The sequence below is a fragment of the Colius striatus genome, chromosome Z (assembly GCF_028858725.1).
Source record: "Colius striatus isolate bColStr4 chromosome Z, bColStr4.1.hap1, whole genome shotgun sequence".
Classification (NCBI taxonomy): Eukaryota; Metazoa; Chordata; class Aves; order Coliiformes; family Coliidae; genus Colius; species Colius striatus.
In genome coordinates this window covers 76,683,477-76,698,941 of record NC_084790.1, presented here as the reverse complement: position 1 = coordinate 76,698,941, position 15,465 = coordinate 76,683,477, and the positions used below count along the sequence as shown (strand labels likewise).

The window sequence follows — 15,465 nt, the reverse complement described above, 5'->3', positions numbered from 1 at the left end:
ACAAATAAATAACTAAGTAAACATTGCCCAATGCTGCTCCACAGCCCTGAGCAGGGTGAGGAGCCAGGAGCCAAGCTGTGACATGAGCAAAGAGCAGTTGCCCGCAGGAGGAAGGCTGTTGTTTGAGGGCTGTTGCATGGGTGCTGGCTGTGGTCAGCGGGATGCCAGCCTCCCCGATGTCTCTTTCTCACTCTGCCCCCTCCCCTTCCCCAAAGCACAATCAATTCCAGTGTCTTTGTCGCTGGGCCACAATAAGCTTTTCTTGTGTTTACGGCTGTGATTTGGGCACCTAATTCCAAATGGTATTGATTTCCCCTTAAACGGCCGTTGAAAAGCCCAATCTAAGCACTCTTTTGTGGCCTAGAGTTATTTGTCCTGTCTGCATGAAAAAGCAGGACCAGAAAACAAGCCTTTAATTCATCCACAGTGCTAGCACCAGTCACCTGGCAATGAAGGGCGAAGACCCAAGGGAGCCCAGTGGAGGATATCAGTGGGATTTTTCTCGGTGTGCTGGCTCCAATTAGTGCCATTCATCTCTCTATGATCCTCCAACACCTTCCCCTCTGTATTACACATGCTGGGATGTAGATGCAGTGGATTTGAAGAGCTGCTGTTTCCCCAAGATAAATCATCTCAAGTTGACTTTGCAAGGTCCAATCCCACCATCCCTTTGCCTTAGAATGAAAAAGCCATCTTAGCTCAGCCTGTCCCAACAAGGAAAGCACTTGGAATCCCAGGACAGAGGTATTTTTGGATCAGGAGAGCTAGGATTGCCAAGTGAAGGTCTTACCAAGACCTCTTGGTGCAAACCAGATCAACACATGAGCTCAGGTCCCTTCCTGGGCTGCACAAGGAGAATCTCCCAGGGAAAAAAAAGTCAAGATCACCAGCCCAACTGCATGAAGACCTCTCTGCTGCAGAGCAGCTGAGGCAGAAAAAGCACAAATAGCAGCAGAGATCCATCTTGTCCTGATGTCAGCACAGGATGGTCGGTGTTAAAGATACGACTGTTGCAGATGAGTACACACCAGCATTAGCACGCTCTGGCAGAGCTCTGTCCTCCCCGAGAGCCATGGGAGAGGTCAGCTTCTTTGGGGTATCCTACCCATACATGGCTGGAGAGTCTCTGTTACCGAGGCAGGATGGACTTGGTTGCTCTTTCTAGGTTTGCTTGTTCCCTGTGGCTGTGGGAAAGCTGGTGTTGGGACAGCACACTGCTGTACAGCTGCTGCTGCTCCCAGAAAGAGCTGGGTGTGATGGCAAGCAGGGAAACAAGGCTGCCTTGTTTCCTTGTGGAGCCTTTCTGGCTTGCAGTGAGGAGCACCGCCAGCATGATGCTCCAGGCAGGTCTAAAGAGCTGCCAAGAAAGGGTCTTTCCCAACATGGGGCTCCTAAAAATGCACCAAGACCGGTATGAGACACAAACATAGCAGTCCTGTGCTGGCACAGGGAGGGCATGCTCTACCCTGATGAGATCTCACCAGATGGGACCAAAGCTGTTGGCTCAGATAGTCTGATGATGTGTTTCAAGCAAAAAAAATGATGCTGAAGTTATTTGTCTGCTGAGGCAGCTTCCTCCATCTTGCTACCATGTCTGCCAGCCAGGACTCAGTGTGGGACCGCAGCCCACAAGGCACAGGGAGCTGCTGCATCCCTTGGGGCTGAGTCAGGGCTGCAGCAAGGACTTGGCCCTCTCTTCTACTATGAATATGTGTGGCTTCTGTTTCCAGCCATGGGTCTCTGTTCTGTGGTTTCTCAATGGATTTAGCACTGTGTTTTCTTCCCAGGAGGGTGTTTATGTCTTGCCACTGTGTAGACTTGTTGACCTCCATGTGTACACCATGAAAGTGCCACCATCCTGACTGTGCCACCATCCTGACCATACCACATCCTGACCGTGCCACCATCCCAACTGTTTTACCTGGAGCTGGGTCCCAGGGATGGCCTGCCAAGCTGGTAGCAGAGCAGGCATCACACCTCCCTCCCATCAGGTCCAGCAGGGTGCCTGTGGCATGGATTATCATTTGTGACAATGGTGTATTTCACTGCAAAAGTGTCCCTTCATCCTCAAAAAATCCCTGTAGATGCTGCATTAAAATTTTATGGAGGAAGCATCAGCCTTTTGCAGCTGAGCAGCTAGAAGGGCCTCAAAGGTCTTTTTCGCCTCACCATGGACATCTGTAGCTGGGTTTGGGGTGTAGCTGCAGAGGGAGGTATGCACACAGCTGCAGACCACAGCAGGAGCTAAGGCTGCTGTAAAGCTGGAGGAGCGCTTCTTCAGGGGCAGCAGGGCTCTGCATCCTCCTCACGGGAGGATGTTTTGTGGTCACATCCAGGCCAAGGGGAGAGCTATCCTTCCCTAGAGTTTGCCCTGAGCCAAGCGTGATGGAGGCGCAAAGTGCCTCCTTTACCACACCCCTGAAGTAAAGGAAGTCTGCTTCCAGGCTATCATGGAGTGATTGAGTACAAGTCCTTTAGCACCCATCTGTTATCTCTTAATTAAAGTTTCTTGGTAATTATTTTTTCTTGTCAAGAGAGCAAAGCTGCTGATTCTAGGGATTTACCAAAGCAGAGCAAACAAACGGGGGTTCTGCTTGCTGCAGTTCTTCATTAATGGACAAAATTAACTTGGAATGGTCCATATCTTTGGCTGCATCAATGACACTTAATTACGCTTGTTTCCTTACAAAGATGCATCTCGTTTTAAGTCACTCACGGAAGAGCTGCCTCCTTACGCATGAAATTCCTTCTCCTTGGAGGGAAGGTTTCTACTGGCAACAAAAGCCCTGCAAAGACCAAGTGGCACTAGAGGGAATAGATGTGAGGGTGCTGCCCAGGCCAGCAAGCATGGATGCTGGAACAAGAGAGAGGCCACAGGGTTATGTCACCCATCACTCCATCCAAGAGCTGGAGAAGGACATGAACATCCCTCCTCAAGATGAGAGATGGTCAGGCCACCTCTCTTTCCCCTTGCTCTCTCCAGCCTCTGGGGCTGCTCGTTCGTCTCCTGTGGGCTTTATCCATTGCATTTAGCTCAGGAAGTTTCAGGGTGCGAGGTCTCACTGGTTTATTGGTTTGGAAAGCTCTTGGCATAGCCCCGTCACTGTGTAAATATTAAATGTATAATTTATGAATGCATACACAGAGAGATAATTAGCTGCTGAGATAATTATGCATGGCTAGTTGCTTAGCTGTGGGGAAGGAGGTACAAAGGCTAATGAGGTGATGTGAAGGCCTCTCTGTCCGACGGCTTGTATGTAATTCTCCATTCTGCTCCAGAAGTGCTCAGTGTCCTTTTGGGGAAAATGAGGGCATGGCCTTTCTTGCTGCCTCAGTTTCCCCACCTGTGAAAGAAGGGCAGAGACAGAGTCTGTGCATCCTACAGAGAAGAGTGGTCATGTTTGTCCCTAAAAATGAAGTGCCTTCCTTTTGCTGGCTCACTGCTTATGCCAGTCACAACCCACAGTGCATTTGGACAGAGAGCTCTGGGGGGAATCTTTAGCCCAGTCTGCCTGCAAACCACCGTGACAGCAAGAGCATTTTTGGCCTTCATGTGTGTGTGCTGGAGGTTGGCTTGCAAGGGGCTCTGGGACAAAGAGCCCCACTGAGAGCCTTCAGTGAGCACCAGCACTGGGAATACAGAACTTCTCCACTTCCTCTGCTTGCTGTTTGAAAGACGCTTGAGGCATCTTGGCATAGACCTCCTAGACCACATCCATGGCATGATGCCTTGAATGGTTGCTTGCCATGGCAGCTGCCTGTGCTGGCAGGGTGGGAGCCTCAGCAGGAACAAAGGGAGAGAAGCCAATGGAGATGGAAAGGTCCTAAGAAGAGTTTTTCTCCTTCTCAGCCTAGGGAAGATGTTTCTATGGTGAGTTTTGAGAGGCATCAAACAAATTCCCATGGGCCCCACGTCTCAGCTGCTTTCCCTCCTCTTTGTGTCTCTCCATTGTGCCACTGTCCCATTGGTCCCTGTTGTGTTCCAGTTGCAGAAATTTCCAGTCAAGATGTCACTTGTCATCACTAAGGAGGGCAGCAAAGCAGCTCACAGCTTGTTTCACCAAATCCACTGCTGGGAGCTCTGTGTCTGTGCCATGAGGGGCTCCCGTCTTCCCTCCACTGCAGCTTTGCAGGGCTGTGGGTAAAGCTGTCATTTCTGCCCTTGTTACCCTTGAAGCTCCTCTCCATCTCTTGGGACTTTATATCATAAGCCTGGATGAACCTGACTGACATACCATGCTGCGGCAGAGGGTGTAACCCTTGGTAGGGTTGGATGCTCGGAGGCATTCACTGCTGGTTTGAGGTGCTGCATCACAAGCTATCCATCAGGTGTGCTTCACCCTTGTGCTGTCACCTGACCCAAAAAGGAGCATACTTTGGAGAAGCATGGTGGTGTAGGTGCAGGACAGTATTGCTTCTAGCCAGTGATCACATCAGTGCTGGTAGGATCTTTGAAGTTGTCTAGTTCAGTGTCCCTTAAAGTCCCAGGAAGAGATTATCATCAACAGTGGACTGGATCAGACTTGGCTTTTCAACAGAGCCCTGATAACATCCAAGGACGGAGATTCCCCCTTTCTGTGTGTACCTGCCCAGCGCTGCACCAGCTTCCTGAAGAATACATATTCTTCCATGTCCAGCTTGAAACTGCAGCCCCTGGCAACTGACCCTGCAGCATGGTCGCCTTCTTGGTCATTGATCTCATGTGTTATCAGTGATGTGATGACCAGCAGGGTGGGCAAACATTCCTCCGCTCCCCGTGTGAGAGATCCCTGAAGCTCTTGGTAGGCTGTCAGAGGGTTCTGCCCATGCCCAGGCTGTGGGAAGTGGAGACTACCAGTAAAATTCTGGTCACTCTTATCCATCTCCATCCTAAAGCGTAACTGGTATCCACAGTGCAAAGTAAGACTGTTCCAGTGTTGTGGGCAGGGGCTGTCCCCATAGTGGCGCTTCCCAAAGGGGCTGCTGTGTGCTCACATGGCAGTGTGGTTGGGTTGGACTCCTAAGCCTGGCACAGAGCCGGAGGGATGTGGGGACCTGGCTCAGCTCCAGTAAGAGCCTCAGCAAAGTCGTCTGGGAGAAACTCCTCCTCCAAAGCTGTGCTTTGGATTTCTTCTTTGTCAGGGGCCTTAAATCATTGCCTTGGAAAGGAGCATTGCTTTCAAAGACCTGTCTTCCAGGAATGGCTCCCTCAGCCCCTCTGGATGAGTGCCAATGTGTTTGCACTGTGTTTAAGGACAAATAGGAAATAATTCAAGGTGCCTTTTCCCCCTTCTCAGCTTAGTCTTGCTGCCAGCAGCTACAGACCACAGTCTTAGCCACAGTCCTGAGAAGCAGAGGTGGACACCCCAGGGCTTTACCCACTCCCAGACTTCCAATGTGGCTGGCCACTGGCAGGCAGGAGACAGGCAAGGAAGGCAGGTCTGGGGATCCACTACTGTACTGAGCCTTTCTTGGGTTCAAGTTGAGCCAGGGCAGGTTTAGATTGGACATTAAGAACTTTCTCATGGACAGGGTTGTTAAGCACTGGAACGGGCTGCCCAGGGAGGTGATGGAGTCACCATCCCTGGAGATATTCAAAAGACACATAGATGAGCTGCTGAGGTACATGGTTTAATTTAGTGATGGGCCTGGCAGTGTGAGGTGACTGCTTGGACTCAGGAATTCTTAAAAGTCTTTTCCAAACAAAATGATTCCATGATTCCATGATAGACTAGTGGGCTGTGCAGTGTCTCCAGTTTCTCTGCCAAGCAGATCCCCGAGTGGAAGGGTAGGAGTCAATGGCTTTTTATGAGCTAGCAGGAAAGGGAAAGAAAAAATGTCTTCATCTTATGCAGCAGAAGATATCAGAGGAGAGTTTCAGTGACGTGTTGGAATTCTTACTTTAGACCTGTTATCTGTTACTGTCTATTCACCCATCTGTCTAGTCATCTGTCCATCCATCCATCCATCCATCCATCCATCCATCTATCCTTTCATCCTCCCATCCTTCCATCACCCCCATTCAGCCACCTCCACAGCTGTTCCATCAGCCAACCATCCAACACCACTGCCATTCATTGCTCCCACTACCAATGCACCCATCTATCCACCCATCCCTCCATCCACATGGGAGGATATATGTTTATCTCTCCATCGTCTTACATCTCTCTGTATCCCCATATCCATCCATCTATCCACTTGCATAGTCATCCATCCTTTTGTCTCCATACACTTCCCTCTATCCCATCTGTTCCCATCCAGCCGTCTGTCCATCTGTCTGCGATCACACGCATTCATCCATCCATCTACTCATCCATCTTCTCCCACACTTCAGCCTATCTGCCTGTTTGTCTGGGCCCATTCCAGTTACCACTCCTCACACAGATGCCTCAGCTTAGATGTTCTCCCCTCTTTCTGCCTGTCAGTACACACTCTAAGCTTTTTAAAGATCTTGAAACACACTTGTATCAACACTGCAGTTTCTCAAAGATCCCAGGCCTTGGCTAGTGTCTGAGACAATCCTGAGGCATCTTACCGGCATCTTACTCACTACAACCCAGTTTTTCTCCTTTCCCAGCAGGGATAGCATCCCCAAAGGTGCTGTTTTTCTGTCAGATGTAGATGTCCTGATGGACTAACTGCAAGAGGACTCAGACCTGCCAGGGACTCCTCCCGGACCAGCTTTGCCCCGGAGCTTTCTCTTTGTCAGATGAGTTCAGGCTGTAGGCACAAGGAATGACTGCATCATGTCGATGTGGTCTCACCTATCAACAGGATCCAGGACCTGGTGTCTAGAGAGGGAGAAAAGAGCACAAGCATAGGGGTTGCTTCTCTCATCCCTCTCCACCATCAGCTGCCTGCAGCTTCCCAAGGCTGAAGAGGTTTTACCACCCTTCATGAGGTGTCTTCCACACCCTTTGTGTGGTGTCTTCAGCATCTGATAGGCATGAGTTTCGGTAATTCTATCACACTTTGTGTGAAAAGATGCTTTCTTTTGCTTGTTTTCATTTTCTGCCCCTAAGTTTATTAGGAGAAAGTGTAAGCAGTCTTTCTCTATTCATCCTCTCCCTGTCACTCATCATTGCTTAGCTGTCTATCACGTCTCAGCTCAGTTGCCTCTTTTTACAGATTAAGGGATTGAGTCTGCTAAGCCATCCTTACACGGGGGCTGTTTCCAGCCTTTGATACTCCTGTTTCCTTTCTCTGCTCTACTTTCAGCTGAACTGTACTCCTAATGAGATGGGGACAGATTTCAGTGTGGTTTTTAGGGTACAATGCTTTCCATTTTGTCCTCAATCCCTTTCTGAATAATTCCTAGCATTAGGTTTATGTTTTTCAGTCACAGCTGAGCTGATGGTTTCAGGGAAGTGAGCATGATGACTCCAAGATATGTTTCCATGGAGGTTGCAGCTCATTTGGAGCCATGAGGCTTCATTTTGCCTGTGTGCATCTCTGTGTGTTTATCAACATGGTGTCACTTTCCAGTGGGTTGGTACCGTGATGTCCTTCTGCAAGGCCTTTGCACTCACCTGTAACTTGGCTGCCCTGACAGCCTCAGCAGCACACTATCTCTTTTCTCTGCCTCAACTTTTCCTTTTGTCTGTGAGTTATGAGGGTTTTGGGCAGCTCTGATCCAGCTCTGATCTCTGTTGAGCTTCACTGGTGACGTCTTCTACTGACACGTCTGACCGCTTGTTCTCACCTTTGGTCTCCTGACCTTTAGCTGCTATAAATCTGTGCAAGGACTTTCCTCCTTGTCAAGTGTGGTTTTGAAGGCCAGGAGTATTTTGAGAACTGAACCACACTTGTCTGTGCACAAAGGCTCGATGGAGCCTTAATGAAACCTCATGCCATGCTCACCTGCCTGTTCTTGCTTCATCCTGTGTCATGCACACACACACACAGAGTTTCATCCTTACCACACACAGTTCAGCACAGCCAGTGTAGCAACACAGGAAGGATTCAATTGCTAAGGATCATTAATGAATGTCAACTTGAGCTCCTGTCCAGAAACCTGAGAAAATTCAATTAGGCAGCTGGTGCCCAGTGCACTGTATTGCCCCACTCGCAAGATGCTAAATCAAGCAGCTCAGCAAGGCATCAAGTTATTGTAGAGAGAGAAAAGCCAGTGAGAGAGAGACGAGCAGCATAATATGCATCAAACAGCTACCCCTTTGCAAAGCCCAGCACAAGCAGGTTGCAATCCTTCCACCTCATCACCTGGGCAGAAAATTGTAAGGGCAGCTGCCTGTTTCCCACCTCCACTAGTAAATAAGTCAAGGTGGTTAGTGACAAGTCCTGGGACTCTGTCATCTGTCTCCTGGGAGTTTCTGATGCCTGCATTTGTTTTGCATCCTGCAAAAAGTCACACGGATAGGCAATGACTTGCTGGTGAGTGTCTGGCCGCACTGTGGGGCATTTGGCTGGTGAGCCATATGTGCAGCCCTGACATGTCTTCCCCAAGGTAAAGGTCAGAGGAGAGTATCCTGAGATGGAGGTGGTCCATGAGTCCTTATCCCCTGGTGTTTGCAAGCTGCTCTCTTCCAGTCTAAGGTTAAAATAAATCATCATCAGCCTTCCTCAGCCATTCCTCAGGAGCAGTCCATGCCCTAGTCCTCTTGCTTCTTGGATGTGATGGTAAGGTCCTGTTTGCAAGGCAGCCATGCTCACGGGGCTCTGAGCTCACCTGTGTTTCTCCCCTTCCTCCCCACAGACAGCCACGACCAGTACGAGCGGGTGGGCGCGGATGTGACCATGAAGTGTGGCTCCATGGACTGGGATGCACCTGTGACCTGGACAGCCAATGGCACTGACATTGACGAGTCTCACCTGAATGGGTCCTTCCTGATCCTGAAGAACGTCGACCTTACGCAGAGCGGACAGTACTCCTGCTACGAGGGCTCCTCCTGGCACCTGAAATACCAGACCTACTTGAGGGTGGGAAGTGAGTACCCCAGCATCTGAGGTTCAGGGAAGCAGACCCGTACTCTCTGCTCCCACACCAGCCCCTCACTACCCGCTCCTACCATGCTGTGCTTTCCATACCTACGGTTGATTGCCACACAAGCTCCCCATAGCATACTAATCCCAGCAGCAGGATGCTAGAATTAGACCCTGCTACTCCAAAATTTGCATCAAAGTCAGTAGCTTAAATGATGCCACAGGGGTAATTTGGGAGGGGATGCTGCTTCTCCTTCCATCCCCGTGCCATGACCACCATTCCTGTAAGTGGAAAGAGTTAGGGCTGAATTGTCAGTGAATATTACAGTTGGGAAGGAGAAGTCCTGGCCGACGTTACTGCAACAGGGTTGTTTCAGAGGAGTAGCCAAAAGGTGGTGGCAGTTGCTGTGTGTTTAAAGGAGCCTCCATGCACAGGTGTGCTGGAGAACAGTTGCACATTTCACGGCATTTTGTATATCTGAAGCATAAGATGTACTGATTCACAGGTCTCAGAGCTGAAGAAAAGACTTGTACTGCATTTCACATGATGCTGAGAGCTGATTGCAGCTGTGTCTTTGGCAGGCAGTGATAGCAACTGTGTGTTTTGCTGTGTAGTGTCTACAACTGGCAGCAGTGAGTATCTGGTAGCTGTGGGGTGGTGACTGCTGCAGAGGGTGCTGCAAGGCACCAGCTGTGAGCCCCACCAGCTGGGGAAGCATTGTGTAGGTGGAGGTATGTTCCCAGATTTGAAGGGCCTTTCTCACTACTCTTTGTCTCACGTTCCTCACTTTGCATCAGAGCCAAGGTGATGTTTCCATCCTAGATTATGGTCTAGAGGTTTGCAGGAGGACCAGCCATGGTCTGCAAATCAGGCAGGAGGAGCTCACTGTGCCTGTAGGTCAGGCTGAAGAAATACAAGTTTCAGGGATGCTGCAGAGTGTCCAGCTCATGGTTAAGGGTCTGCTGTGAGGGATCTTGGCAAGTAGGCCAGGGGGAAGGGGTTCTGGAAGAAGTGGAGGGGCAAAGTGAGAAGAAGGTGAGGGAAAAGCAGTCAGCACAGGGCAGAGGGAACAGCAGTGAGTAGATGTCAAGGCTGCGGGCATAGCAGACAAAAAGGCAGTGGCGGATGAGTCAGGGGTCTCTCAACTGTGCTGTCAGGGAGGGGAGGTGTTCACAGGTAGTTCAGAGGCATGGAAGGCAGGAGCTGTGTGCAGTACAGGCAGCAGCAGCAGGAAGCTGTATAGCTCCTCTGCTTGGGCACGTGCCTGCTATTTGGGGAGAGGCCTCAGGCCGTGCCAGTGCAGAGGGGTCTGCAGCCCAGGTCTGGAAGAAACAAGGGGACTGGGGAGGAAGCTGCAGCCGCCAAGTGCCTCCATTGCAGCTGTGGCATCACTGTGTCTTTGCAATGGCTCTTGCATCTGCTAAGCACCTCACTAATAGTAATCCCTGTCAATCCGCTCAGGGACCCGTGGGAGTTACTCAGCATTAAAGCCCAAATCCTGCTGTTTCCTATTACCATGCGTCCCCATTTGCTGGAGGCTCACAGCCCCCTGGAGCACTGGGGAGCTGAGGAGCCCAGTTGAACACTGCAGGGAGCCACCAGCCCTGGGAGAAAGGGTGACAAATAAGGGAATGCCTGGTGTTGTTAACTCAATTAAGTACGCAAGGAAGTAATCAGGTGAGCCGCTTTTAGTAGTAATTAATTTAATTGCCTGGATTTTCATTTAATGTTCTCTATGAGGTTTCTTTTCCCACTGCCACCACCCCCAGCCCCTGCCTGCACCATCCCGTCCAGCTTCCCTGACTCTACAGCGCATGACTGACTCCCTGGGGCTGCTGCAGAGGTGCAGGTTTAGGAGCAGCCCAAGAGGGGATGGAGATGGAGGTGGGCATGGGCATGGAAGTGCAAAAGGAGATGGAAGTCAGCAGCTCACAGGAGGTTTGCAGTATGGCCCTGTGGTAGCATCCCTGCTGCAGCTGAAAACACTGGGAGCCCAAACCCTGGATTTGAGGGATCTTGGACTCATTTTGTTTCAATTGCACAGGAAGTTAAATGAAAACAGTCCCCGTGCCTGTATTTTCCCCTTTTAACTGGGGCAACAAGAAAGATGACGGCAGCAGGAGGATGGGGTTGGGGGCCACAGGCAGAGAAGTGCTGGGGATCTCATTAAGTAAACAACAGTACCTGGAGGTGATCCCCAAGCGAGACAGGGGCAGACAATGCCAGAGGAAAGATGTAGGGAGGGAGCGGGGAAGCATGGAGGACCAGAAAAGGGTGTCAGTTAGCAAAATGAGCTCCATCACGGGCGTCAGCGAGTGTGGGGATGAAGGGAGACCTGCCAGGAGTCACACTGAGTGAGACCTTGCAGAGGAAATGAAAAGGGAGGTTAGCCGTATAATACAGAGCAAACGAGGAGAGAAGAGCAGAGCTGGCTCTGCAGCCATGTTTCAGGGGAGATTAAAGGTAAACTCGGCAGAGCCCGATACCAAATGAACCCCGCCAGGTCTCGGTGGTGGTGCTGTGTGTGAGGGCAGCGCAGGCAGGGGGAGAGGAGGGAGGATAAAGCCTGGAGATGGTCCTTCCCCTGCGGAGGCACCTTCAAAGGAAATCAGAAAGGAAATGGTGCACTGAAGGCTTGGGGAGCACCTTATGCCCAGATGAGGACATCTCCTGTTCATTAGCAAGGCTCATTAGTGGCTGAGGGGTCAGTGGCAGTACCCAGTGCTGTGGGGAGAGGTGACATGCCTCTGGTCTTGAGAGGAGGAAAAATCCCCACCAGACAGCCTGACCCCACAGCGCTGCAGGGCACATTAGGAAGAGGGAGCAATTAAAGACTCAGAGACAAATGGAAAATAGTAGAAAAATAAAAGGAGAGCTTGCCAGGGATGTATCAAGCCAGATTAACCTGAGAGCTGTCTTTGATAAGGAAACTGATTTCCTAAGCCCAGAAATGTGGTCGATGTAATCTGTCTTGACTTCAGTGAAGAATTTGCTATGATGCCACGTGGGAAATTATGAGTTAAACCAGAGAAAATGTGGATTAGTACTAGAGTTGGAACACGGCTTAGGAAATGGCTAAAGGGGATCAGACTGTGCTGAAAGGGGAGAGATGGGGAAGCTCTGGCTTCAGCCGTTGGACTGGATGCTTTGGACCGAAACATTCTCAGCAGTGGTTCTCGTACTGATGCTGGCCCATAAGGACCAGGGAACTCCAGTGGGATGTAGCAGTGGCTGGGAGGGTACCTGGGGATTTCTGGGGTGGGAATTTCATACTGCAGGGGCCAGGGATGCTGCATAATTGTGCAAAAGGCACAAAGTGCATGAAGGTGTCTCATGGATGTGCTTGAGCTTGAGGGGGCAGTTGGGAGGACACGGTTAACTCAATTGGTGCTGGAGGTGAGCTTTGATACCCAGGTCCTTGTCATGGGAGACGTGTCAAAGATCACAGCAGCACCCTGTACAGGCTGGGAATAGTCAGGTTTTCATCCTCTGCAGAGACGTGGACACCAGCGCACATGCAGTGGGGTAGTGTGCATCTCGAGATGGGGTGACTGATGGATGGAGAGCCCGCCTTGGAAAGGAGGAAGGGCCCACAGATTTGTTTATCCCTGAGAGTCCCAGATCACCCATCTCCAGCGTGTGAGTCATCTGAAGCACAAACCAGCCCCTGGGAAGGTGACACTTCTCCAGGCAAACTCTTCCAGGGGACATCAAGCAGCGATGTGTTGCTCTGCCTCCTTTATTTCAGGCAGCTAAGCATGAGGGGAAGCACAGGGGAGCATCCAGGATGCTCTGTGCTTTTCTCCAGTGGATCACCTGCCCTGTAGGCTAGAGACTTGCTGGTACCGAGCGTGGCCAGGAGCAGCAGGCGATGGAGCTGGGGGTTTTTGCACATGAGTTTTGGTTTGTGCCCTGGCCTGGGCTGAGCATCAGGAGCAGGCAGGAGGGAGGGGAAGGCTCTGGGTACAGAAAGCATGGTGCTGGGATCCTGGCTACCCCCATGAGCTGCAGCTCTGCTTTTGGAAGCGCGTGGCCGGAGGGCCCGGGGATGGATATAACAAAGACGTTGGGAAATAATGCGCTCTTGAGGTTTGGCACACGGCTCCGTGCATTACAGAATGTTATAAAAATACTGCTAATGGGCCAGAGAGGAGTGGAAATGCTCAGTGGAAAGGCTGCCAGAAGCCAGAGAGCGCACATGGGAGCAGGGAGGCCTTGTGTGCAAAGAGGGGAGGGAGGAAGAGAGGGAGGGAGAGCATCCATCCGTCCACTGCCACCCCTTAGTCCCTTTCAAGTCTGCTTATCTGCTCCTTCCTGACCCAGCAGCTCTGCCCATTTGCACCTCTCCTTTTGCTCCTCTGCCCACATTTGGGGATGCCCAAGTGCTGCTGGTCCCTGTTGCTGTGCCTGCTGCCAAACAAGGCTGCTGCCCGGTGGGCTGGTGTGTGCAGGCAGTGATGGGGTCTGCACGGGACAGAAAATACAGCAAAATCCCCTCCAGCAGCAGAGACACGTGTCAGAATACAGGTAGTGGTGTTGCCCTCTGCATCGCAGGGGTAGCAGAGGGGCTCATAGCCCAGTGCCAGCTCCAGCCCTGCACCACGAGCAACACTGCCTCCCAGATGATAGTGGGAAAGGGACTGGCACTGGGCAAGCAGCCCCAGGCTAGCCTCCTTCCTCCGTGTCTGTCAGCACCGTGGCTGGCGAGAGAAAGGGGGAAAACATGTGGTTTGACGGAAAACAACATGGAAAAACAACCAAATTAACAGAAAAACAAACAAAGCAAAACCAGAAGAGGGGACAGGGGGGGTGGTGGCGGGAAGGGGCAAAGCAACGGGAACCACATGTGAGCAGGGAGGCCGGGAGAGCCTGAGTGTGTTCTCTGGCCTGACTAGAAAGCGATCAAACATTGGCCACTAATAAATAATCAGAGCCTCCCTTTTCTCTGCTTTAGAAGTCCCTTTCCTCCCAGCTGGGCTCCAGCTGCAACTGGAGGATTGGACTGCAGTTTGCCTCTTTTTTTTTTTTTTTTGGTCTTTGTTTTGTTTTATAAGTTTTTTTCCTTGTTCACCTATCTGAAATAAAGAGGAATCAAAGAAGGTAGCAACCTCTCAATGTGAGACATGCACCTCTGGCTCTCCCAGGAGAGGGATACAGCACTGGGGCATTTTCTAAACAGGGCAGGAAGGCAGTGCTAGAGACCACTGTCTGCCCACCTGCTTCCATAGGTTGGTGTGGTGGGAAAAACTGCAGGAAGGCACTGACAACACTCCAGACTGGGAAAACAGGTTTGTCTGGCTTTGGTAGCAAGGGTGTCTCTGCCTCAGGTCAGGGTGCCGCTCACTGGGCCAGTGCTCCTGCTCCTGCCAGCTCCTGGTGTGGATGCTGATGGAGAAGCACAGGCTCGGGGTCAGTGCGTGCAGATATTTCCCTGCTGGTGTCCAGCAATCTGTGACACAGAGCTTGGTTGGTTGAGGGGTTTTTTTTACAGCCTTTTTGATGGATTTTTCCCCTATGAACTTGTCCAATCCCTTCCCACAGCCATGTAAACTGAGGCTATTTCGAGAGCAGCAAGTTAAACAGGACTGCAACTGTTCCCTGGCACCAGGGCCAGCTGGCAGGCAACAGCTCCCACCCCTGAGATTCATCCCTCTCACCCTTCCAATGCACTTCTGCCCCTCGGGGACAGCCCTGTGCAAGGTCAGCCCTAAGGCTGTGCCCAAGAAGCGCTTGGGGCAGGACTACATTAACCTGGACCAAACTGTGTCAGGGATGAAGCTAATAAATCTAAGCACGTAGCTGCTAATATTCCATCATCAGGAGACGCAATCCAAAGCTGTGGGGTTGATTGCTATGGATTGGGCTGATTTTTTCCCCACGAGCCTGTGGCACTGGGGACTGGTGCAGTAACCATGGAGGCTTCACAGCCAAGCATCACCCCACAGTTTCCGAGCCACGGAAAGGGAATGTTACGGATGAGGTCAATCAGATTGCAGGACTGCATCATTCATCGAAGTCTGGCTTTATTTCACGAGGCTTGCAGGCTCTTCAGTCGCCTTCTTCCTGTCCTGAGCTGTTTGCTTGTGGCTGGGAAAACTCAACAGGCCAACTTTGCTGCCTGTGCACAGATTTCAGGTCGTGTCCCGGCTGGGAGCAGGAGAGGCATGCTGTGTAACGCTATGCAAATGGCCATCACAGCTTTTTAAGGAGAAGGCCAAAAGAATTAAAAAAACCCACTAAAAAAAAAAAAAAACCCCACCCAAAAACCCCACCACGCTCCCAAATGCAATTAGTCCTAATTGAATTAGGAGCTGGACTAGAAAAACAAACAGATTTACAGGCGGCGGGCGACCTTTGTGCCTCGTGGGGTGTGCTGGGCTCTGCCAGGCCGCAGCAAGAAGGGCTGAGAGGAGCTGTGCCCCGCGCCTGCCCGCGCCCGCACGCACCCGCTGCCTTCCTCCCACCCTTCCCCTCCCTGCACTGGGCAGCTTGCCCAGCTGCAGCATAGCAGAGTGATGCTTCTTTGGCTCACGACGTAAAATATG

General features: G+C 51.2%; 1 protein-coding gene across 1 annotated transcript in view; it reads left to right on the top strand.

Moving 5' to 3' along the window:
• Positions 1-15,465, top strand: part of CNTFR (ciliary neurotrophic factor receptor) — a 211,414-nt gene that overhangs the window by 145,450 nt on the left and 50,499 nt on the right. The window contains exon 5 of the mRNA XM_062018915.1: positions 8,693-8,923. Within this exon, the coding sequence (XP_061874899.1) occupies positions 8,693-8,923 (231 nt within the window). The remainder of the gene's footprint in view (positions 1-8,692; positions 8,924-15,465) is intronic.